We start from the raw sequence: 25,053 nt of genomic DNA, 5'->3' as shown, positions 1-25,053 counted from the left end.
CACAACTTTGGAATCACGGGAAACTTATTGGCATGGCTGAACGGGAACAGTATACTGTAATTAATGGCGTACCCTGAGAATACCAAAGTTGCACGCGGTATACCACAGGGCTCCGTACTCGGGCCCATACTCTTCGCCTTGTACACAAGCGATCTACCGAAAGCAGTTATCACTGCAACGACGTTCATGTATACCGATGATACTACCATGTACTGTGTTGGTTAATCGGTAGACCAGGTCACAACAACGCTGAACAAAGCTCTAGAAGGACCCGCCCTCTGGTGCAAACATAACTCCCTAGTACCACACCCCAAAAAGTGCAAGGGAATGATCCTTAAACGAAATCATCTTATCGGTCCCTTAGGCAGTTTAAAAATTAACCGGCATTTCATAAAGTGGTCCTTAAGTTCTAAAATGTTAGGTGAAACCATTGACAACAAGCTTACGTGGTCAAAACACATATCAGAGTTCAAGAGAGGGTTCGTTAACAAGCTCAATTTGATCAAACGCGGCCGCTTTTCACCCAGGAATTCGCTTTTAGATCTATATTTGAAAGTCATTTTATCCTCGGTTACATATGCGCTACCAATTTGGGGGTGTTGTACAAACAAAAACGAAGTTAATTCTCTGGAACCAATAAATTGTTGGGCCGCCAGAGTTATATTTAACCTCCCGCGCGACATGCCTTCTGAGGATGTAAGAAAAACAGCTAACTGGGACTTTTTATTCGACACTTATAAGGTCAAAATAGCCACCTTAATTTATAATATCTACAACCGCATAACTCCACCATGCTTGGAACATATAATCCAAAGGAAAGAGCATAAGTATGACCTCCCTCATCAACATCGTGTTAGGGCACAACGTTTTGAAACTTATGTGAAAAACTCTATTTCTCGCAGAGGATCCATTGTTTGGAATATTTTAGAACCTTCTGCTGTCAGCGCCAGGGACTACGCCACAAGGGCAAAAAAGTCTCACGCCCTCAGAAGCTTGAATTTTAATAAAGAGTCACCGCAAATGCACCGTCCCCAAATTGACAGGGATTTCGTCTTTTATTGACCATATTCATATCATTTATTGTACATATTCCACTTTTTATTGACTACATTCAGTTTTAATAATTTTAATTTTTTATTTGTATTTTTATTTTCATTATTTGGTTAACATTTTTTACACGGTCTCATAAGCCATTTTAGCTTTAAAACCCACCGTGTTTAAATAAAAGATGTTATTGTCACTTCTAAACAGATCCACCAGAGTTCAGTTCAATCAGAAGAGGTGTAGTTGTTATTGAAGGTGACCCAAGTGTCATATTGGAGTATATCGCGGATAGTGTGCAAAGTTGTTTGTTTGTCTTTAATTCTTTAACAGATCCACCAGAATTCAACAACGTAAGTAGTGATGTAATTGTTGTGGAAGGTGACCCCAGTATTACTTTAGAGTGTATCGCAGATGGTGAACCAACACCAACCATCACCTGGACCAAAGTATATGCTCATGGCAGTGACAGTGTTGCACTGGGAACTGGGAATCAATTTGTCCTTGAAACCAACAGAAATAACAGTGGAAAATATCGTTGTACAGCATATAATGGAATGGGAACTGCACCAAATCGCACAGTGAAAGTAGAAGTTAATTGTAAGTAGATAACTGTATATTGTACCTGTGGCTGGTTTTTATTTTTCATAGAATGTAGGATTGATTGTCATAGTAGGTAAAAAGAATGCAAAATAAAACTCCAAAATGGAAAAAAAAGTGTAAATCAACCACAAACAAAAAATATAAGTAAAGATTTGCTTTTGTATGAGTGGTATAGTCATGTGGGCACTTTTATTGAAATACGTTGTGATGATGCGAGCAGGGCCTTAAAGAGCCATACAGCTCAGCATAGGCTTTTGTTAGATTCAGGGAGAATAAATGATATTAAAAAAAGCTGCAATTCAGAATAAAAAAAAAAAAGAAAAGAAAAAAGAAAGGAAAGGAGAAGGAATCAGTCATCTATGGCATTGCACTAGACTGAAAAATGTTTGGCTCTTGCGACATGATGTACAACGTCACATGCTCTGATACCGATGCATGATCAAATATTGTTGTTTTCCTCTCTTTAGATATACCAGCGAATGTCAAGTTAAAGGTGAATGACTCGGTTGTTTGTAAAGGTGATGTTATCAGTATCACCTGCTCAGCAGATGGTAAACCTGCAGTGCATACTTATCAACTATTTGAGAATGAAAGATCAGTTAATGATGGAAACAGCTCAGCTGGGGTATGGATAAGAAAATATTTAAAAGGAGGAGACTTAAGCTACAGATGTGTGGCTAATAACACTGTTGGTACAGCTGAGAAGACTGTAAATGTTACAGTAAAAGGTACAGTGTTAGAAGGTAGTTTTTACCTGTTACAGCCATCAGCCTACATATGGTAAATGAATACTGGTGTAGGGGCTGATGCTTTAATACCATTTGCCCCGTAATGTTGTGTATTGCGTCTTTAACTTCAAGTGTGAACAACACATGAGTATTTTTGTTGGTGAGGTTGTTTTTGATATTGTGTATTAGTTCCACAGGTTCTTGTAGTTTACATTATAATGAAAATTTAGTTTAACATCAGTACATGTAGGTGTCACATGTAAGTAAAAAAAGCTCAACACCTGTCCACTTCAGGTGGAGAGCAATCACTGCACTTTACAGTTTTGTCTTATGAAGGCTTTTGCATTCTTACTCTTGAAACAACCCTGTTTCTTTAACTGTAAATAGATGACTATCTAGACTCCATCCTATTCAGGGCTCTAATGGAAAAATGGTCGCCATGCATAAAAAAGGAAAAAATTTGGTCACCCCATTCACATTCCACATTATGCTACATGAAATTCTAGTGAGTCTAATGATACTGTACGTGTGCAACACTTTTATTTGCTAAATTGACAAGTATGCTTGCTGGTCGATTAAGGGAAAGAGAGTGAAGAATCTCAGTGTATCGCTCAGCTGAGAAACGTCTCTCATTCGAAGTGAGCTGAAATATTCATATGTAAAAACTTCCATATTGAAAATAACGTCTCGGATCACTTTAAAGTTCATCACCAAACTTCCAAATGCAAAGTTAATGGTTAGACTTAATTATGGAACTGTAGGAGAGGAAAAGAGTATTGGACCAACAATCAAGAAATTTTGTTCATGTTCTTCTTTTTCTTTATCTGGTGGTTGCTACTTCTGAGTTCTTGCCGTTCAGTGATCTGGTGCCAAAATTACGGGGCGAGGACGAGGTTAAGTGTGAAGTCAACTGTGTAAAGAATTAAGTGCAGTAGTGGTTAAAATGAGAGAGAAATGGGAGATGATAAGTCCAAGCAATAAAAATTTTTTGGACTGGAAATTTGCCCTCACTTGTTTATAATTTCTCCTTGAACAGCCTTTTGTATTCTTTGGCAGAAGGCTATTTTGATCTGCTTCATTGTTGCAGCTTTCTGGCATAAATCGAAAAGTTCTCCTTTTTTTCCCTTTGCTGTCATTACTTAGCTGAGTGCCTCTCTCACACAAATAATTTTTCACTCTCCCACAATGAATTTCGACAAATTTTCTCTCATTTTCACCACCGCAGTACTTAATTATTAACACGGATGAGAGCGACTTCACACTTAGCCTCGTTTTTGCGCGGTAATTTTGGCTCCAGATCACTGAACCGCGAGAACTCGGAACCCATTGGTGATTTTTGTTGAAATTTTAGTCCAAAAGATACATTTATTTTCACTCACGATAACTCGGGCGCAGCTTAGGCCCTGTTTTAGTGGTTTTTCTTAATTATATGCCATTTCCTTTATTTGCATGCTATATTCCCATAGCGCACAGCTTTCCCAATCTCAGCGCTTGTACAGTACTTACTAGAAGTCACATTTTCCTTAGCCAGTATATTTAGGTGGAAGCCAGTACTTACTGAAAACCCTGATGAATGAAAGAGAAATTAAAACATGTCTCAGTCCTGGGAAAAGTTACATGTTATCTCAAAAGGCATAGGCACAAATTTTGATATTACATTTACTTTGAATTCATTTCTCTGTTTTTTTACTGGATCTAATGATGTACTAGTAAAAGTACTAACCGTGAATCCATAAAGAATAACTTTCTGCTAGGAATACTTTTGGGTTATGCAAATGCATTAAGAAAAATGAAAATTTGACGAGTGTCTAGGTTCATAAACATGTAGTTTTACACTTGTAATCTTTTGTTATCTTTTTTTCTGCTCAGTGCCCTCTATAGTTTATCCATTGGAGAACATCACAGTGATTGAGGGTGAAAACAGGACTTTAACCTGTAATGTTTCTGGAGGTCCTGTGCTGACTGTAACATGGACAGAAGTAAGCAGCCGTAGTCAGTCCAGTGGAGTCGTGCGTTATCTTACAAACATCAGCAGGAAAAATGCTGGTGAATACAAATGTGAAGCTACAAATGACTGTAGAAATAGCTCTGCCAGCACTTTCCTCACTGTGCTCTGTAAGTGTTTATATTTATTTATTTAATAATGATCCAATAAAAATATGCATTAAGGTCTAGATTGTTTATCTTGTAGCCCACTTTCTACTCTTTGCTAAGTGTGAGGTGCTAGATAATAACACTAGATATAGAATTTTTCTTGAAGTGTTCAACTTGATATATCAAAGTCCACATGAGAAGACAAAATTAATTTATATTCATAACCAACCATGCATTATTTTGTTTCTTGTTTTAACATCTCAGTTTGGTTAACAATCAAAAAACTTTGACAAAAAACCTTGGATTGAGAATGTTGAATGCTATTTCAGTCATTTTAACAGCAGACAGAATGGTGCATTAAGGCAAGTGATGTGTTGGCAGCTGATTGGCAATACCAAACATGTAAAAAGTTATTTTAAATTTACACAGTCATATACAGTTACAGCTTTCCTTAGGGCTATAAATCATTGTAAAATCTGCAGTTTATATATTAAAACATTTTGCCCTACAATTTTGGAAAACTCTGATTGACAATTATAATCCAGTGAACTGTGGCATTCCATTTCTGATTTAAATCTTACGGATAAACCAGAAATGTTCAAATTCACAGTAAGTAAAATTAATCAGCTGTATGCAAGTGAGATATTGTTTATTAATGGTCTCTTTCTCCTATTCCAGACAAACCAGAGAACGTCCAGTTAATGAGTTCTGCCATGGATCACAAAGCATGTGCGGGAGAAGTCATCAGCTTTAACTGCTCGGCTAATGCTAATCCAGGAGTGACATCGTACCAGCTGTTTGAGAATGAAACTGCCATTTTAAACACAAGTGCCTTGGGGATGTGGAGCAAGACTTTGGAAAGTGAAGGGGTTTTTGTTTACAAATGTGTGGCCAATAACTCTCTAGGATCAGAATACAGCATGGGTGTTACTGTCACCGTGAATGGTAAGCAAAATAGTCCAAGTTATGTTCGTTTGAGAACAATTTGAAAAACTGCACACATAAAGACAGCATTTGCATGAGTGCACAGACACTCCATTATAAAAATGTTGACACAGGATCCGTGATTGATGAGACTCAACGCCTTATGGGAAATGTTTGCTCAATGGCATTCCATTATTTATGGCAAGTCTCTGTTGATGATGATTCTTTTCTTTCACGAAAACATTGAGGCTTCTATCATTTGCTTCACGCAACAATTTGTAAATAAGGTTATCATGTAAATTTTTAACCATAGAGCTGCTGGGTCTCATCGCTTATTGACAACATTTTTTGGGTGTCAACATTTTTGCAATCAAGTGTGTATGTGCATATTCTTATGTTCTTATTTGTAAAAGGCAATCGAGTTGAAGAGGACTAAAAGGAAGCTATGATCTATGTGTTTATGGCCGCAAGCCAGTGGCAGGCTGCTATTTACACCTGTCCTCATTTTCACGTTTTGCAGTTCCTTCTTCAATTGTCCAAATAACACAAGATCAGAATGTAACTGAAGGTCACAATGTGACTCTTATGTGTAATGTATCTGGAATTCCTCTACCAATGGTGTCTTGGATGACACCTGATAGTAAGCATGTTAGTGGATACAAGTTGGAGGTTATAAATATTAACAGGACTCAAGCTGGTGAATACAAATGTGAAGCCAGTAATGAATGTGGCAATGCAACAGAGACAGCAAACATTATTGTGCTGCGTAAGTTTGACAGTTCCTTTTCCTTAAAAGTTTACGTTTATCTGCGTGTTTTGTAAGTCCATGACGATGGCTATTATTACATGTGTAATGTACATGTGCACATTTTGTATGAATTGGGATTACGGTATCGGTAGTTTTACACAGATTAAGGCATATAATTTGTAATACAGTCAGACCTCTCTCATGCAAACACCAAAGGGTCATCGTAAAGTAATCTCTTCATCTTACGACTTTTATCATATCATGTTTAGTCTTACTCTGCTACTTTATCAAATTATCCAATAATTTTTGTTTTATTTTTACACTGATTTATGTACATTAAACTACCATCTCAATGTTTTACATCTTTCAGAGCTGTAAAATATGTTGTTCTATTAATTCCTTTGTTGACGCCCATGCAAATTTACATATAAATAATAAAAACAGGGCTGCAGTGAGAATTCTACCAACTACAATATTTGATAAAATTTGTGTGTAACTCTTGTAGACAAACCAGAGAATGTGCAATTGAAAACATCTGTCATGGATAACAAAGCATGTAAGGGTGATATGATTGGCTTTAACTGCTCAGCTTATGCCCGTCCATCAGTGACGTCATACCAGCTGTTTGAGAATGACACTGCTATCTTAGACGCAAACCCTTCAGGAATGTGGAAAAGGAACGTGTTAAATGGAGGAGTGTTCACGTATAAATGTATGGCGAACAACTCTTTAGGAACAGAAGTCAGTCCATTTGTTATGGTCACGGTGAATGGTAAGCTCTTAGCTTTGCAGTTTAGTTAAGTTGTGAGTCATTTTTCTCCACACAGATTTATTAATTTACATCATTCTGCTAGCTTCGCTGCATATTAGAACAAACTCGCTCGTTTGTATACTCAGGACTCTTAAATGGTCAAGTGAGGAGTGGGAATTTTAAAGGTGAGATAAGGAGTGGAAAGCGTTTTAACATGATCTTTTTTCCTGTCAAACGAATTTGATAGAAAAAAGTTAACTTTGCAATATACTGACGCTGTGAAGCCGTTCTCTTACATACATTTACCAATGTAAATCATCGGATTAGCTGTTCTACTTAATGGAATAAATACGTTTATGTGAATGTATATTCAAAACAAAGACAGTGTAAAGTGAGGAGTGGTCTCTTAAAGATGTGGATGAGTGCGTTTAGGAATTGCCTTTGTCCTTGTCAAAGGATCCTGATTAAAAGGAAAAAAAGTATGTGATGTCAAATCCTTTCTTTATTTCCGTTCCACCACGGTTACCCGAGTCACCTAATCAAATAAATGGGACAGTCTGAAAAAGCTATGACACCAATTAATTGTTTTCATTCACATTAATAGCTTTGGACCAAATAACGCAAAAATGACGAATGCCTTAGATACAATCATTAAATTAGGGAATCTAAAAAACCCATGACACGAATTAAATTGTTGTCATTCCCAATGAGTGCTTTGGACCAAAAAAGGCAAAACTGACGAATCCCTTGGATGCAATCATTCAACCAAATTGCTACAAGGGACCCTAGCAACGGCGATTACACACGTATTTTAAGATGTCGATGTAAATTTGTTTGATAAATGTAAAGTTTGATGAATAGAATAGTTACACAAATATTTATTCATTGGCTAAAGGTTTTGGTACACTATTTAATTTTGTATTCGTCCACAGTGCCTTCAAATATCGACTCAATTCAAGATCAGAATGTAACTGAAGGTGACAATTTAACTTTAATATGTACTGCATCTGGAATGCCTCAACCAAAGGTGTCTTGGATTAAGCTTGGTGGTCAGCGTCATAATGGAGATATGTTGGAGGTTACACAAATTAACAGAACTGAAGCTGGTGAATACAAATGTGAAGCCAGTAATGAGTGTGGCAATGTAATAGAGACGGCAACTGTTGATGTGCAGTGTAAGTAGTTACTTATAGATTGAATTTACAAATGGTGAATGCTTGTGGGTATTTAAGTTTTGAAACTAAGTCACCAAGCGGTTTTCTTATGAACCCACATGTTAATTACTTGTACTTGACGTGTGTACAAAGATGTAAAGAAAAGTTGATGATGTCCGTGCATAGTTTTGTGAGTCCAACATGTATCAAGTTGGGATTATTGGAAGTTTGCATTAAAGTGATATATCGAAGTTCACACAGCAACCAGGTGAACAATCAGAAATGGTTTGATGCTACTCTGGTTTAAAGATACGATGAATGTAACCGAGAAGTTACAATTCGTAGACCCCACGTTTCGACACTCCTGTCTAGTGCCTTTATCAGGGGTGATCTAATCGCTGCAGCAAGAGTTCCTTTGATATGCTCACGAATAGGCTGCCCTGTTTTTTGACGAGGTGTAAATAGGCGTCAAGTAGTAAGCTGCCTTCATCACGATTTAAAGGAGCGTGGCGGAGTTTAGTTGTAGGCGCAGTATAAGCCAGAATTAAGGATCTTTGCAAGAGGTTATAACATTACGGTAGTAAAATAGATTGATATACATATATATATATACCCAGATATAGCTCTTTGGCATACAAAGCTTTGCTTTCATGTCCAAATTGAGCACTCTACTAGGATGAGTCATTGCTGCTAGCATTATGCATGCTCACTAGTTTTTCTAGTTTGAGCACTCTGGCATGGCTAAGATGATCCCACATATGTGAGATCACTTGGGGTGGCTATATGGTCTTACCTCCATCCTAGCATCAGTACTGCACTGATGAGGCCCAGAAGGCCGAAACAGTACTGTCTGCAGTTAGTTATATATATATATATATATATATATATATATATATATATATATATATTAATATATTTTAATATATATATACATGATATATATGTCAGCTTGTTCAGGAATAATTGGGTTAACTGAAAAGCAACTTCGGGATCCTTAGGCCACCTTAAGCTAAGCTAACGGCCACAGCCCCTTTAAACTGGCTCAAAGGTTAATTTCCTTATCAACAATTAGCTACATAAAGATTAATCGTAAACAGTGGTACAGTGTTGAAAGCAAAGTTAGTGATATAAAAGAGTGGGTATTCCATCACTCAGGTCAGCATTCCATCGGCCATGGCCGGAAGAAGACTCCTGGGTTGTGGAATATGTACATGTAACTTACGAGGCCAGTGAGATATTGTTTACTAATTGTCTCTTCCTTCTATCCTAGACAAACCTGAGAATGTCCAGTTGACGAGTTCTGTCGTGGATAACAAAGCATGTAAGGGAGAAGTCATCAGCTTTAACTGCTCAGCTAATGCTAATCCAGTAGTGACGTCATACCAGCTGTTTGAGAACGAAAGCGCTATTTTAAACACAAGTACCTCGGGGATGTGGGGTAAACATTTGGAAAATAAAGGGGTTTTTGTCTTCAAATGTGTGGCCAAAAACTCTATAGGATCAGCATACAGCACGAGTGTTACTGTCGCCGTGAATGGTAAGCAAATTGGTGAGACGTTCATAAATGTACGTACTCAGTTGTCGACAAAAGTTGACACTTCAGGAGGATGATCAATGAATGATGAAACTAAACAGATATATGGGAAATGTTTACACAGTTACATCCCCTTACGATATTCATGGTAAATTGCAGGCTATCATAAGTCTTTTCTATCAGGAAAGCATGGATGGCCACATAACAATCAGGTCCTAGTTGGCTTGTTAGCTCAGTTGGTAAAGCACTGCACTGGTATCGCAGAGGCCATGGGTTCAAATCCCGTACAAGCCTGAATTTTTTTTCAGGCCTTATTTCCACAATTGCTCAAGTAGCGTTCATTACTGCGAAGATCGCTTTCATATTTACGAAATCATTACTGTTTGTCTCATAATATACTCACTTTCGGCGCAAATTGCGACATTTTGAGTGCATCCTGCCAGTCTTTTTCAGGGAGTAAGGAAAGTTGCCTTGGTACCAAATTATTCACCTTACCAAGATTCATGCTCTTACTGCATTACTCATAACATTACTCAAGCGTTGGTCCGGAAAGAGACGCTGTTATTTGTGCTTTGCTGTCTTAATTGTTTAAAGGAATGAAAATAAACTTAAGACTTATTTCCACAATTGGTTGACAAACAAATTTAATTTTACGTTATTTATCTTTACAGTGCCTTCATCCTTACAAGTTATAGGTGATAAGAAAGTCTTTGAAGGTGACAATGTGACCCTGTTGTGTCGTGTATCTGGAATGCCTTCCCCAGTGGTGTCTTGGATGACACCTAATGGTCAGCGTCGCAGTGGTTACATGTTGGAAGTTAAAAGCATTAACAGAAGTCAAGCTGGGGAATACAAATGTGAAGCCATCAATGAGTGTGGTAATGCAACAAAGACAGCAAGCATTCTCGTCCAATTCAAGTTGCCCGGTACACGTATCCTTACTAGCCTACCTTCCTAATTTAGTACCATGTCAATGAATGTGAATTCGAAATCATTATTCCCCCGTCACTTTTTATTCATGATTGGCAATTTTTCTTCCTTGTAATAAGTCTTCGTTATGCGAAAGCACCTCAATTTACAGGTGATTTTGTAAACAACGCCCCTCCGTTGCACGTAAAACTTTCAACCTTCTCGTCTGACTAGGAGTAAAACAGTCGTGACGTCGCGATCAATACTCGATTGATTAGCGCGACATTTACATCGCGAGCCACGATTGATAACAACATTTTATATAATAAAATACTGCTCAGCCCATTGACAGGAATTCCCTTTCCTTACCTCGGTGATATGATATCACTAAAGTATAACTTTTAAATAGTTCTGTTGCAAATATTGTTTCCAAGTTTCTAATTTCAAGTGACAGGTAAAAAACCCAATACAGTTTTTAAAGCTGGGATTTTGAGCCGTGAAACGCTTCTCTAAAAAAATAAAATAAATAAATAAATGAAAACATCATCAAAAAGGAAATATTTATCCACTAGTAAATGTATAACATGGTTTGAGAAGTTCTGAGATTAAGTTTTTGTCTTTCCCGTTGAAAACATTAGCAGAACTTTCATTCATCCAATAGTGTCTTTTGACTTTTGTGCGTGCAGGAAACCCTTGCCTCGTAGAGTGCACCAATGGACGAGCTTGCAGAGAATTTGGAAAACACTTTTGCCTCTGTCCAAAGGGGAAAAAAGGAAAAGATTGCAAAGAAAATGGTAAGTTGAGCGAATAACGACGAATATTTTTACCCATTGGTTAACGAGACGTCAATGAATTGAGACTCGAGGATGTGGAAAAGGAGGAGAACTGTTAGAATGCCCCAAATAATCCAGGAATGTGAGTACGCTAGTTCCTTATTATTAGCTGATAGGTCAGGATTTTACTGAGTATAAAATACCAGAAACCTAATTATCAGTGTGGTATGAGGGAGCCACTCTTTCTCTGTTACAATTTCGCTGCTTTGCTTGATAGTTGGTAATAAATGTTAATATGTTGCGAGGTACATCCTCAGGCTAATCAAGTTTTCACTTTCGCTTCATTTTTCTACAATAGACACAGTGGCAACTGTTATCATGATCAGCCTTAAAATTAACAATAAAAAGTGGAGAGAAGAACTTACAGACTTATCTGACTTAGATACACAACTGTTTGTTGAAACAATCACACGTTCGGTAAGTCATTGGTGTTATAATTTTTAGAGGGCTTACTACTTAATCAAGTTAAAAGTCAATAAGAAATCAAATATTTTCTATCCGACAATATACTCATAGCCGTAGTATCCTAATTTGTCAGGATTTTCTCCTTTAAATCGTGCAAACAGAAGGAACAGAAGGAAGAAAGTTATCCTAGTCCCCTTTGCTTTGTATAGAAAAGATTTCGTTAATCCAATTGATCTTAATATTACCAGGGAAATAAAACTCGTTTTCTATTCAAGTACGTCCAAAGTAGGACCAAAGTACTAGAAAGTAAGGAGTCTCGTACGTACAGAATGAAAAACATTTTCCTATTACTTAATTGTAATTTACAAGTCAAAACACTGTGTACTTTTGTATGCTAAGGGGCTTATCTTTACTGTCAGGTGTGATAGATCCTCATCGTTTCTCTGAGATACTGGCTTATGATTTGAATGTCTTGCTTTTTAGGTGGGTGAAAAATTCAAAGGTTCCGGCGTCAGAGAAATTAATGTAATACACCTGAGGTATCATCATTCATCGATGACAAAATCTACTTACTCTCCTTTGATTTCAAAATTCTCTGTTTCTGTTTGAGAAAACATTAAACAAACATTAAGAATGCTTTAAAAAGCATTGCATTTGAAAAAGCTTGAATTCACTTTTCTTATCTTTTTATAGAGAGGGAAGTGTTATCGCAGACATATCGCTGACATTTGACGAGCCTGTTGGAGAAAGTGAAGTAGAATCATTGCTTCTAGATGCATTTAACAATGGAAGCCTTGGAAACCTAAAAGTAGATACTTTTTCCGTAGGATCAACTATCCCAGGTGTGTATAAAAATTTCTACGATGGTAATTTCGAGTGCACCTAATGAAGATTGGGTCTGTGACCTGCGAATTTGTACTACAGATACATTACCACTGTGGTGTTAACTACAGGAAGCCATGCTTTTGACTTTAAGCTCGTGTGACAAACAACTTTGTGATGTTCTTGAAAAGTGGGTGTGCACCGTAAAGCATTTTTTGATTACAAGGCCAAAGCAAACTTCACTGGCGGCGACATTTTATAAGTTCCTTAACTGTTATAGATTGCAGATACATGTGCATAACTGTGTTTAAATCAGTTTTACTCTAGGTAATTCAAGTAATTTAACTTAACAGCTAAGTAAGCATTGCTTCTCTGAAATGTATTCATTGATTTAAGATTCAGTGACTGTTCCTGGTCCAGTTCCTTCTGAACCAGCAAAGGTGAATAAGGATGTTATTTATGGCTCAGTTATTGGGGTCCTCGCGTTGATTCTCACTGTCATTATCATTTTCATTGCCTGGAAAAGGCGACAACGTAAGTTAGTTAATTACTATATCCCCAGTTGGTAAATGCCCTGATTCGAGATGCTAGTAACCGAGATTTATGATTTTGTGGACGATTGACAAAGAGAGATTCAAATGAAGAATAGAATGGAAACTGAGAAAGAGAAAGGAAAGGAAAAACAGCAATTAGTTGGACAAGTTGCAATTAGTTGGACAAGTTTTTCAATTCATGACACCAACCAGCAGCGTTACGCTTACTTTCGTTCAATATATTATATTACTATAACTGAGTGGAAATACTTACAAGTGAAGAGGCTGAAAATATGTGAAGCAGATTTGATGAGGACTTCTTAATATTAAAAAAATAAATGTAGCTGTTTTCTCTTTATCTGATATTATTTCTTTCCTTCTTTCCACTCTCAGGTGAGAAAGATGATCGGTAAGATGTCATTACTATTAAAAGTTAATAAAGCATCCGTAGAGCCGATTGGTAGAAAGCAGGCTTTGGTCGTATTTATAGCTGTGTGAAGTTTCTGTCGTTAGGAGAAGTTTGTTTGGTGCCATATAGTTAAATAAAAACGCAGCAGTGAGAGAAAAAAAAAACTGAGTGAAGCAGATTTGATGTTGATACGTTGCATTAGAAACCAACATGTGTCAGTTGGCATGTTACAAAAACAAAAAACAAAAAAGCAAAGAAATATTTTGTTTGTGAGGTTTTGTCATTTTCCTAGAAACTACTTTTATAGTGTTTTATTTTTCTTTTAGACTTGATACAGTCATTAAGGAGTCACGTGAGCCTTACGTTGTAAGTATGGAGTGCACTTTGTTCGAATAACCTACTCTGCGATGATCCGCAAATATCTGTTTGGCCTCTAAATGCTTAAAGATAAAGCAGAGCAACCTACAATTTTTTCTAGGCCCTAGGGACCTCAATATCGTGAGGCAGTTCAGTAAAAATGGCGACACATAAGAAGTAACAAAAGGAAGATGAATTTATAGCAGTCTATCATATACTACACAGATTAAATTTGGACTTGAAGTATTATTAAAGTGCGCTTTGCCAACCTTTTACTACTATTCTAAGAAATTGCTGTTGTATTTGCGAGTCAAATCTTCTTAGTACTGATTTGCAAGTGCTCACGGAAGGAGGTTAAGTCTGGTGGATGATATCATAGTATTTAAGAATTCTCCAAAATTTTATCCGATTGTCATAACAGAGGTTACAGTTGCGTGTGACTTTTATTATTTTGGTCGTAAAACGATTGAATTTGAATGAAAATACCTACCGTGGACTGGATAATGCTCTCATTAAATTTTGCATTAGACTTCCTCAAGAATTACGATTTACCTCTTCCTTGCTCGTTACCAATCCGTATGGGAACAAAACAGGTCAGACTAAGAGTGAATCTCTTTTCGCTGGAAAATAGAACGAGGGATTTGAATTGGAAAGTAGAAGTGGGAACCTTAGCACCGTGGTGCATCATGGTCCTGGACATTACATGGACCTGAATGAAGTTAGATCACTGAATGAACCTGCCACGGACCCAGCGCGATGTTATTTAGAAATAAACGAATATGCTCCCCTGCATCCAGGAACGCGCTCATGGGAAGTGGAAAGAGAAAATGTAACGATTGAAAAGGTTATCGGAAAAGGTGCCTTTGGTCAAGTCGCTCAGGGAAAAGCTTCAAACCTTCGAGGAAGAGAGGAGACAATGACAGTTGCCATAAAAATGCTGAAAGGTACTCTATTCATTGTTGTAAAAGCGTTTTCGTCAGGATAAGGCTTAACTGTTACTGAACAGTCGTCCTTTGCTTTAGGTAACGCCACAGACACAGAGAGGAAGGATTTGCTGTCAGAGCTTGAAGTCATGAAGAAACTCAAGCCTCATCCTCACGTTATCAGGCTGCTGGGATGCGTCACTGAATCAGGTACAGAAAATAAATTCGACAACTAAAGTAATAATTTTAATTTAATGCCCAATCTTTAACTGAATTCATATTTCTTTCTCTCTCCCTACATGTAGTCTCGTCATTGCTGATCCTAACAGCATTAACAAAAGGCGTTTGTTACATATGTACCTGGTGAAAGATTGTTATTACTATCTTTTTATCGCTACGAGCTCCCTTTAATTCATTTTACTTAATTTTATCGATCCGGTTTACTGCAGATCCTTGTTTGAAATTTGAATAGCCTCGACACTATTATTATTTCCGTTTTCTATCGCTGTAATTACCACTGTTAAGTGATAATGTAGACGAGTGCTCTGTTTTCTTGAAAAAAACAACTTTTTAGATCCTTTGCTTGTACTTATCGAATATGTCCCGTATGGAGATCTCCTGGGCTATTTGAGAAAGAGCCGACAATTAGAAGATAACTACTTTAAGGACCCGGATATTAAGCCACAGACGAGTTTGACTTCCCAGCAACTGATGAAGTTTTCCTGGCAAGTGGCTGATGGTATGCATTATTTGTCGTCTAAAAATGTAAGTTTATTTCAGTGTAGGAATAACTTTGCTATCTCGGCGGCAGTCGATGTAAGGAATACTTTATTCATTTCAATTTTAATTAACATTTTCATGTGGATAAAATATACTTGGATGCAGGTGACTTAAGTATGAACTTTTTTTAGTACTTTGGGGGAATCTTTTCTATGTGGTTTAGTTACGGCGATGAAAAAGCTTTTTGTTTGAAATGATCAAAAGCGTCCATTGCATCAGTCACCTTTGTCTCATTGCAAACAGGAAAGTTTTATCTTTAAACGCTGTTCGCTAGCGCAAACTGAGTTACTGTTTGTAAAACAAAAAGATTTCCAAGAAAGCTCTCCATTTTCCAGGAAGCCTTTTCTTTTTAATTTTTCAAGGTTGATGATATTTAAACAGTGAAAGATTCTACTGGGATAGACGTTTGATAAAAGAATAACATTTTAAGGTTTTTTTTTCAAAACTAAGTGTTCTTTCGTGGACGCAGCTCGGAAAGTGTCTAGTCTCGCATCTCAAAACGGCCCCTGTCCACTACGGCTTGAAATCAATGATCAGAAGAGGATAGACATAATATTCCGTGGGACGCTTTTTAATTATTCATTAATGCTTTGTATAATGTTCGACAGATTATTCACCGCGACCTTGCAGCCCGGAACGTCTTGGTCGGAGAGCGAGAACGATGTAAGGTAACCGATTTTGGAATGGCAAGAGACGTATGCCAGGAAAACATCTACGAAAGAAAATCAAAGGTTTCTGATTTCAATATGTCGATATATTACGTGTTTGGGTAATACCGTTATGTATCAGTATTGATATATGCTATCTCAACCTCCTGTCACTTTGTTTCTCAATAATGGTTTACACCTCATCATCACCAGAAAGTCTGCGTGTATAAACAAAATGAAGCATCATTGCTCTTTCTCATCATCATTTCCTTTCAACGTGTTTTAATAGGGAAGACTGCCAGTGAAATGGACAGCTTGTGAAGCGCTGTTATACGGACGATATACGACGAAAAGTGATGTGTAAGTGGATCTAATAAGCTGATAAACAGTTTTGAATAATAATAATTATAAAAAAAATTCAAATCTAAACATCTTCGGCCTATAATATAATTATATCTGTATCTGTGAACTTGCAATGAAGCCTGGTGGCATTTTCTTTACTCAGATGGAGTTTTGGAATTGTCCTTTACGAAATCTTCACCATAGGTATGTCAGATAATTGTGTTTCAATGTATTTTAGATGGATGACACACTTTTTGATCGATCCGTTGTTTTCGTGTTTAACCTCTCGTTTTAGGTGGCTCTCCTTATCCAAAGATTCACGGACGAAAAATGGCAGATTTACTGACTCAGGGTTACAGGATGCCTAAACCAAGGCACGTGGACGATACCCTGTAAGGCCATGGATGTATTCATTTATTTAATTATTCATGAACTTAATATATAAGGTTTCGAATTTTTTTCATTACCTCGATAGCTGTTTCGAAATGAGAATGGTATTCCAAAAAAAAATTTAATTTATTCCTAAAAAAAAAAAAAGCTATCGATTTATTGACCACTACATTCTTCAACTTTCTAAGCGTAGGGGATCCCAACTTTCGTACTTATGTAGCTGTGCAGGATATACTGTGAAGTACCTTTTAAATTTCGTAGGACCATAGCGCAAGTTTTTTTTTTCTCTATTCTAGTTACAAGATAATGCAAGACTGCTGGCAAGAGAATCCTGATGATCGCCCAATGTTTGAGAATCTGAGGAACGATTTGAAGGAAATGGAAAATCAACATCAGGTGAAATATTTACATCATAAATTGAAACAAGGCTTAGTCACCTCTTGATGTAGAAGTCATTTGATCGATTTTCTTTTTCCTTGCAGAGGCTCATCAACATGAAACATTATGACAACATTCTTTACGCAGGCATGGATTAAGCTCTTGTTCGAGAATTGTGGAAACAACTCTTATCACCATAGGCGGGAACAGTTTCTCCCACATACTCTTCGAAAATAGACTTTTTAAACTAGTTGTGTCCTAGTGCTAATTCAAGTCCCCTTAACTATGAAGCTAACAACTAAAAAAAAGTACCCTACTCATAAAGTGGGAGTAAAGCAGCCAGTTGTTGCTAACATGTACTATAATTGGTATTGGGTATGAAGGTGAAGGTGAACAATTACCTATTTTAATGATAAATAGTAAATGGTTATCACAAAGATTCAATGAGGATAACTGCGCACTTTAAGCGGTAATCAGCCCACGTCGTTGAATGCTATACGCAACAATGAGGTTTTTGTTAAATGTTATTGCTGATAAACCTTACAAGCTTTAGCCGAAGAAATGCTGGACAAATTGTTTACGTTATTGCATTTACTGTGAGTTAATGGACACTCAAAGTTTGGAATGAGCATGCATTTCGATATATAATCCAAATAGTTAAAACGTGTCCCTGAATAAAAACTGCAACCACAAGCGAGCAGTGTGCATTTTCCAGTAGAATACGTTTTTTGGATGCTCTTTCCTGTACCATGTCGAGAGCTTCGTGAAATCGAAGAAGGGTTCAGAATGAATTTCCACGATCTTACCCGACGAACGCTGGCATAATGAATGTCGTTTTATATCGATGTTGTAGAAGTCGCTAAATTTTCGGGGATCCTCGCACTCTTTTGTATAATTCCCGATATCCGTCATGCCTTGCTTTGTCAGCTTTAATAATGTGGAGTTTTTCAGTTAGGCAGAGGTTACATCGTTTGGAAATATTGTTGTAGGCGCTTGCTGAAGAGATGATAGGCCAGCTTATTTTGTAGTTTTCATTGATGTCCTTGAGTTTCCAGATGTGTTTTGCAAGTTCGGTGTGGTTGGCGTATTTCTGTTACGGAATGGTAGTTTATGTTGCGTATATCGTTGTTTGAATGTTCCTTCTGTTAGTCCGAGGTAGTTCTTTCCTGTGTCGTCCTTGTCTGTGGTCACGTTGGCTTTGTAGATTACACTGGTGAGAGGCAGTTGTTTCCCTAGTGGGCATTGGTCTTTTTTTCTACAGTTGCATCCGTTTAGCGGTGTGGTGTTGTTGTTGATGAGGATTTTCTTGATGTGGTTGTTGATGATGCTACCCATGTTCGGCATGCAGCTGTAGCTGACTTTCACGTTGTTCTTGATGAAGACGGGGTGCAGATTTTGTTTTAGTGGGAAGTGTTTCTTGATTAGATTGAGGAGGGTTTTAGCTACGTTGATTTGGACATTTTTGCTGTATAGGGGTTAAACGAGATGACGTTTCGTTTTCCATTTCTTTTCGTGGGTGTGGTTGTGTCTTGTAGTAGTGAAGGTTTGCGTTGAATCCATTTGATCTGAGGGCTTTGTCGTAGAGAGGCTTGGCTTTGTCGAATGTTTCTTTTGATGGTTAGATGGTGTTTCTTTAGTGTGATGATCTGATCTTCGTGTGAAATAAAGATTCTCTAGAGCTGTTGTTTGCGGCTTGTGAAATTTGCTAAGTAAAACTTATTTTCGTGGCGGCATTTAGAAATGAGCTCTGTTCTTTTGTTTAATAAAGAAGGCTTCTTAGCTCTAACTAAATAAAGTTTTTCTGTGAGGCACGAGTGGCACCGCTTGCTTTTGTTGCTGTAGGCCGGGGTGGTCGCTAAAATACTCCAGTTAACTGTAGAATTGGTGTTTCTGTCTTTGAGTGTCCAGATGTGTTTCGATAGTTCCGTGCTGTTTGAATAGTTTCTCTTCCGAAAAGAAAGCTTGTGTTGCGTGTACCGTTGTTTAAAAGTTCCTTCTAATAGTCCAATGTAATTCTTTCCGGTTGTGTCACTTTTTATTGTTACGTTGGCGATGTAGACGACGCTTGAAGTGAGGCAGTTGTTTCTCAGAGGGCAGTCGTTTTTTTTCCTGCAGTGACAGTTGTTTTCCGTGGAGGGTGTCTTGCTTGTTTCGAGGATTTTTCTGTTGTGTTTCTTTATTATGGTTTGTAGGTTGTCTGTGCAGCTATAACTAACCTTTACGTTGTTTTTATTGAAAATCTTGTTGTACCGGTGATTTTTCGGAAAATGTTTACTGACGAGGTTCAGAAACTCTCTGCCGATGTTTGTTTGTACGTTCATGCTGTAGGGCGGATTAAACCAAATTATGTTTCTTTGTCTGTTCTTGCAGATGTTCAGTGCGGTGTGACGTACAGGTTTCTTGCGTTCAGTGTAGATTAATTTTTTGTCATGACCACTTTGTTTAAGTGCACTTTCGTAGTGTGGTTTGGCTTTGTTAAAGAGTTATTTGCTTGAGGAAATGTCGGAGATTCGTCGGCCGATGGCTGCTGGTAGGTGTTTTATTATTGTAGGGGGATGGTTGGAATTGGAATTTAAAGTTTTTCTGTGAGGCACAAGTGGCACCGCTTGCTTTTGCTGCTGTAGGCCGGGGCGGTCGCTAAAATACTCCAGTTAATTGTAAAATTGGTGTTGTTGTCTTTGAGTGTCCAGATATGTTTCGATAGTTCCGTGCTGTTTGAATAGTTTCTTTTCCTTCTGTTAATCCAATGTAATTCTTTCCGGTTGTGTCACTTTCAGTTGTTACGTTGGCGTTGTATCGTAATCTTTACTTAGTTAGAGCTAAGAAGCCGTCTTTATTAAACAAAAGAACAGAACTCATTTCTAAATGCCGCCACGAAAATAAGTTTTACTTAGCAAATTTCACAAGCCGCCAACAATAGCTCTATAGAATCTTTATTTCACACGAAGATCAGATCATCACACTAGTGAATTAATTAGCTACTTACCTAATTTGTATATAAGGAGGTATGTTCTTCATTGAACAAAGTTCTGTCTGACGAGAGCTTAGGCGCGAAATTTAGTCACAGAGAATCGATGTGTCTTCTTTAATTCTTTAACTTATGTATACATATGTATATATGAAGTCTGTATACTAATTTTTCCGTTTTACAGTGCTCGATACGTAGGAGTAGAGCGCGATGTATATTGCGATAGGAGAAAAAGACAGAGAGAGACTATACTTTTACCCTTACAAGTCTGTTGACTGAGTAATTACGAAACAGGCTTGTGGGGATGAGAGTATAGTCTCTCTGTTATTTCCCCTATCGCAATATATAAATATATATATATATATATATATCGCTTCACTCTTCAGGGGTTAGTGAAGCGATTCACGAAACAGGCTTGTCGGGAAATGTAGTTGCGTCCTTTTTTCCTCTCATAATATTTATTCTGCTCTGCTTTAACGTATTGAGCACTGTTCCACGCGAAAATCGACTTGCAGACTTCCTATATATATATATATATATATATATATATATATATATATATATATATATATATAATATACTCAACAGTTAGTTGCTGGTTAACAGTTAATTATTAATTCCTAAAAGGTTTGGAATACTTTGATAGGGCACTGCTGACACAACGCTGGGCATTAACCGTGGGCTCATAGTGAGATTTGCAAACCGTGGAATGAATAGTTACCACATATGCTCAAGTAAATTGGACTGAAGTCAGAGGCAGTGTGCATTCTCGAATTTTGTGTATTGTTTTTCGGGTATGCGTCTTTCGATATGCAACTGGAACAACTCTTGTTTTGGTTGACATTTTTGCATGCATAGCAATAAAGCCAGTGAGAAGCTAAATATAAAAAATTTTCATGTTGGTGGAGGTAGTGCAACCATGATGAAATTGATTGTAGTAATCGTCAATGCTCTGATTCCATCCTTAGTATTTGTCCCTTGTGCACGTAGGATGAGATGTTTACCATAGATAAAGATAAAAATTATAAAATTGGAAAGAGAAACGGTGAGAACACAATATGCAAAAAAGATATATCAGCATGCATGACTTGAGTGACAAATGCTTTGCTTCGCACAAACGGAAAATTACCAAATGTTGTATTTGAATGGTATAAGCAAACCTAGTAGGGGAGCCAGCGATAATACATTAAATCCAAGTTTTAATGCATGAATTAATTCTCTAACAGATCAAAATAGAGTAAACGAGTGAGTGAATTTTCCTTCCAAAGCTAAACATCAGTATTACCGACGTCATAGCATTGGGTGAACATAATGACATGAAAATTTAAGTCCGTATATGTAGAATGTAATCCAAGGAGGACTTGAATTTTACGGCATAAACAGCACTCGAAAATTTCGAAGTCGTTTTTGAGTTGTTGGCTGAGAATGCCACGTAGGAACGGGTCTAAAATAAAGGATGCATATTTTACCTAAATAAAATGATGTGCTTGTGCTTGAAAACTTACGGAATGGAATTTGGATGACATGGCCCAAAAAAGCTACGAATGTGCTGAATTTATCCTTTTTTTTGAAAGGCTTCCTAAAGACAGAGTGAAGGAACAATGCCCTTTCTTTTACAGCCGCACAGGAGACGATATGTTTTTATTTTTCTATTTGTTTTGTAAAGTTGACCTTTTGACATGCATAGTGATGAAGCAAATCATAAGCTAAATATATCAACTTTTCATGCCGGTAGAGCTAGGGTGAGTAGGAAACAATCTTAGCTTACCATGGAGAATTGGATCGTACTTATCGTCAGTGCGCTGATTCCATCCTTACTATTTGTCCCTTGTGCAGGTATGATGAGACATATGCCATAGATAAACTTAATTGTAGGTTTGAAAAGAGAACTGAAAGAAAAGAATCCATCACTGAGATATAACAGTATGCGTCAAGACATGTCTTGCCGATCTTTGTTTGTTCTACAGCTCAAAGAGAACAAGGCTCTTATGAAAACAAGCTAATTTAGCTTCCGAGATATAATAATCGACGGCAATTGAAATGTAAACTCCTTAGAAACCGGTTGCGCGAGGAGAGAAACTTGGAACGCTTGTCTCAATTCATCTATTTAGAACTCAGGTTAACAAATCGACCCCAATTTTTCGTTTTCTATGAACGTAATGATCAAAGAAATGATGTCAACAATGTCTGAAACTAAATTGAAACCACTCAGCTGTGCCTCGTGATTCATTTAAGTTGACGTCACTTTTATGAAAAATTAAGTCATAGAAATTGATGGAATATTAGCGTCGATTTGTTTTTCATGATAGCACTGAAATTTTTACGCCAATTTTTAAGCCAAAGTCTTCGGAAAATCACGCGTGCGTGACGTGATCAATCGTTGCTTTGTTGTTGGCGCAGTCCTTGATGTCTTATATAAATTATGTTGTTAATGACCTCTGCAATGAAATACTAACAAGAAATGGATGACAATAGACTCTGCTACCCAGAATCGTTTCAATAGCCCTCTTAGTTTTAATTTTTTTACCAGAGCATCGATTTCGCATATTTTTCTCCTGAAACCAGTTGTAAATGGTTTAAATTATATGCGTTCGCAGTGAGCGATCGTCACGGAAAAAAGTATGTGTATCACGTATTAAGAAGTAAAAACCTCGCTGTAGCTTCTCTGACAAAAGGGAAAACTAGGAGTAAATGCGAAGATAACTCAGCTATGGTTTTCGAACTGTCTTTCATCAACACACGCAACAGCCCTTTTAAAATTTAAATTTCCACTTTCTCCCTCCAAAAAGCAGTCATGCGAAATATACGTGTAATCACCTCACACACAATTGTCACGAAACAAAGATGAGTTTCCTCTTCGTTCTTAGTAAATTCTTTAAACAGAAGAAAGAGATAAGAATAGTTAAAGGAATTAAACTAGATTAATTCAATAAATACTTGTGCGTATTTATTTTAGGCGTCAAACGAAAAGATGGCGAGGATTTCGAACCATTAAGCCTTCGAAGGCCCTTCTCAATTATCATATCTCCTTGTTAGCGTCGAGCTTCAGTTTGTTCGTTCACTATGAATGGTCTATTTAGCGGACCGTATTTCACTGTACGGCCCACTAAATTCAAAAGGAAAATGAAACATATTTAAAGGGAAAGGAGGGGAAACCAAGAAAAAGAACAAAACTCAGAAGCAGTCGACAGTCCGGCCGTAGACAGTTCATTCTATACCTGCCATGACGTCATAAAACATGGGTTACAGTCCAATCTGTAAAAACTTTGTCTAGCCTCAAATTTTAGTCCCACATTTTTGTCTCTGATATTTGTGGCCCGTGGGATCTAGTTCACTTGAAAAAGCACTGGAAGAGGTGCGCGCTAAGAGCAGTTTGAAGGGCGTCGGTTAAAATATGTGGGAGACGTCACATTAATTTAATGTACAAAAATTAAAATCACAGAATAGAGAGATGTATGGTACATACATTTGTCATGATCAAACGTCTGAATGGAACCGAGAGAAGTGTTCAGTATTTCCAGAGGAACACTCGTGTATTATTTTTTGCAAGGTAGAGTCCGCTTTCGTGAGCGATGGTTTAGAAAGAAAAGTTTTGCATCGTAGAAACATGCTTACGAGCGAAGTAATCCAAGAGTAGCAACAAAACTAACAGGTGACTTTGCCATATTCTACAACATTCGTTGATCACATGAAGCATCCTTCAGTAAAAAATCATACTCAGGTGGGGCATTTGAAGGCAATTTTGGTCGGGAGGGGGGAGGGGGAATATTAAACGAACCAATCTCCTGTTGTTTGATTAAGGCTTCAGAATCACAGTAATTTATAGACAGTTTCATTTTGTCTATTATTGAAGGTTCCTCAGTGGTTAAAGATTTATGCAGGAGCCTGACAATTTCATTCATATCTTGGCAAGATCGTTTTTTCAAATTTGTTCCCAAAGCGGGAAACTTCAGTCTTCTTTGCTTTACGTCACGCAAAAGTATTTTCCAAGAGAGATGCGTAACGAAATCGAACAAACGCTGCAAAGTGAACGCGTTACATGAATGATTTCAAATGAAGACCAAAAGACCAACATTTGAAAAAAAAATCAGTTGAATTACTGAAATCGTAATGTATTAACATCGCCCGAAGGCGACATATTCTACGAAACCAGCCTGACCTCACAAGCTTTATAACATGTTTATGTGGTTCAAGCTCGATCACTGAAAAACCGACGCAATTTTTAGAATCGCTTGACATTTCTAAGTAAACATCTACTACTCTTTAGAAGTTTGAAGGAGCCTTTCAGTGGCATTTTGAAGAAAATTTCTGAATACTGGGCATTTAGCCATTTGAGACCGTGCCCGGCAGTCTTATTAGAAGCGTAGAATTTCAGTGTCGACAACCGAGCGATATTGTAGTATGCACAAGCTCGGAGAATTTACCCACTAAAAAAACAAATTAATTTTTGGAATCGCTTTACATTTCTTAACAAACATCTCATACTCTTATAAGGTTTGAAGGAGCCTTTCAGGGGCATTTTGGTGAATATTTCTGACTGCTGGGCACTTAGTCCATTTGAGACCGTGCCAGGCAGTCTGATCCGAAGCGTAAAATTTCCAAGTTGTCAACAACCGAGCGAAACTATAGTATGCACAAGCTCGGAGAATTTGTCCCCTAAAAAATCAAATAAATTTTTGGAATCGGTTGACATTCCTTAACAAATATTTGATATTCTTGAGAAGATTGAAAGCACGACAACACAGTTTTTAGTTCGATAGAGCTATTGATATTTCCTCTC

The 25,053-nt window shown here is 37.4% G+C and overlaps 1 protein-coding gene across 2 annotated transcripts in view; it reads left to right on the top strand.

Annotated features, from left to right (window-relative positions):
* Positions 1 to 17,555, top strand: part of LOC136282016 (fibroblast growth factor receptor 4-like) — a 29,879-nt gene extending 12,324 nt beyond the window's left edge. For both annotated transcript variants that reach the window (XM_066169122.1, XM_066169121.1), the window contains 25 exons: positions 1,375 to 1,641; positions 2,112 to 2,372; positions 4,242 to 4,487; positions 5,145 to 5,411; positions 5,911 to 6,156; positions 6,644 to 6,910; positions 7,822 to 8,064; positions 9,314 to 9,580; positions 10,249 to 10,503; positions 11,173 to 11,280; positions 11,618 to 11,736; positions 12,208 to 12,263; positions 12,418 to 12,566; positions 12,943 to 13,080; positions 13,473 to 13,488; positions 13,815 to 13,854; positions 14,477 to 14,789; positions 14,868 to 14,978; positions 15,343 to 15,533; positions 16,157 to 16,279; positions 16,485 to 16,555; positions 16,701 to 16,741; positions 16,833 to 16,929; positions 17,224 to 17,323; positions 17,410 to 17,555. In XM_066169122.1, coding sequence (XP_066025219.1) covers positions 1,375 to 1,641; positions 2,112 to 2,372; positions 4,242 to 4,487; positions 5,145 to 5,411; positions 5,911 to 6,156; positions 6,644 to 6,910; positions 7,822 to 8,064; positions 9,314 to 9,580; positions 10,249 to 10,503; positions 11,173 to 11,280; positions 11,618 to 11,736; positions 12,208 to 12,263; positions 12,418 to 12,566; positions 12,943 to 13,080; positions 13,473 to 13,488; positions 13,815 to 13,854; positions 14,477 to 14,789; positions 14,868 to 14,978; positions 15,343 to 15,533; positions 16,157 to 16,279; positions 16,485 to 16,555; positions 16,701 to 16,741; positions 16,833 to 16,929; positions 17,224 to 17,323; positions 17,410 to 17,463 — 4,046 coding nt within the window. In that variant the 3' untranslated portion in view covers positions 17,464 to 17,555. The remainder of the gene's footprint in view (positions 1 to 1,374; positions 1,642 to 2,111; positions 2,373 to 4,241; positions 4,488 to 5,144; positions 5,412 to 5,910; positions 6,157 to 6,643; positions 6,911 to 7,821; positions 8,065 to 9,313; positions 9,581 to 10,248; positions 10,504 to 11,172; positions 11,281 to 11,617; positions 11,737 to 12,207; positions 12,264 to 12,417; positions 12,567 to 12,942; positions 13,081 to 13,472; positions 13,489 to 13,814; positions 13,855 to 14,476; positions 14,790 to 14,867; positions 14,979 to 15,342; positions 15,534 to 16,156; positions 16,280 to 16,484; positions 16,556 to 16,700; positions 16,742 to 16,832; positions 16,930 to 17,223; positions 17,324 to 17,409) is intronic.
* The last annotated feature ends 7,498 nt before the right edge of the window (positions 17,556 to 25,053 follow it).

The sequence above is a fragment of the Pocillopora verrucosa genome, chromosome 6 (assembly GCF_036669915.1).
Source record: "Pocillopora verrucosa isolate sample1 chromosome 6, ASM3666991v2, whole genome shotgun sequence".
NCBI lineage: Eukaryota > Metazoa > Cnidaria > Anthozoa > Scleractinia > Pocilloporidae > Pocillopora > Pocillopora verrucosa.
The sequence above is the reverse complement of the archived record's forward strand: the minus strand, read 5'-3'. Positions and strand labels throughout refer to the sequence as shown.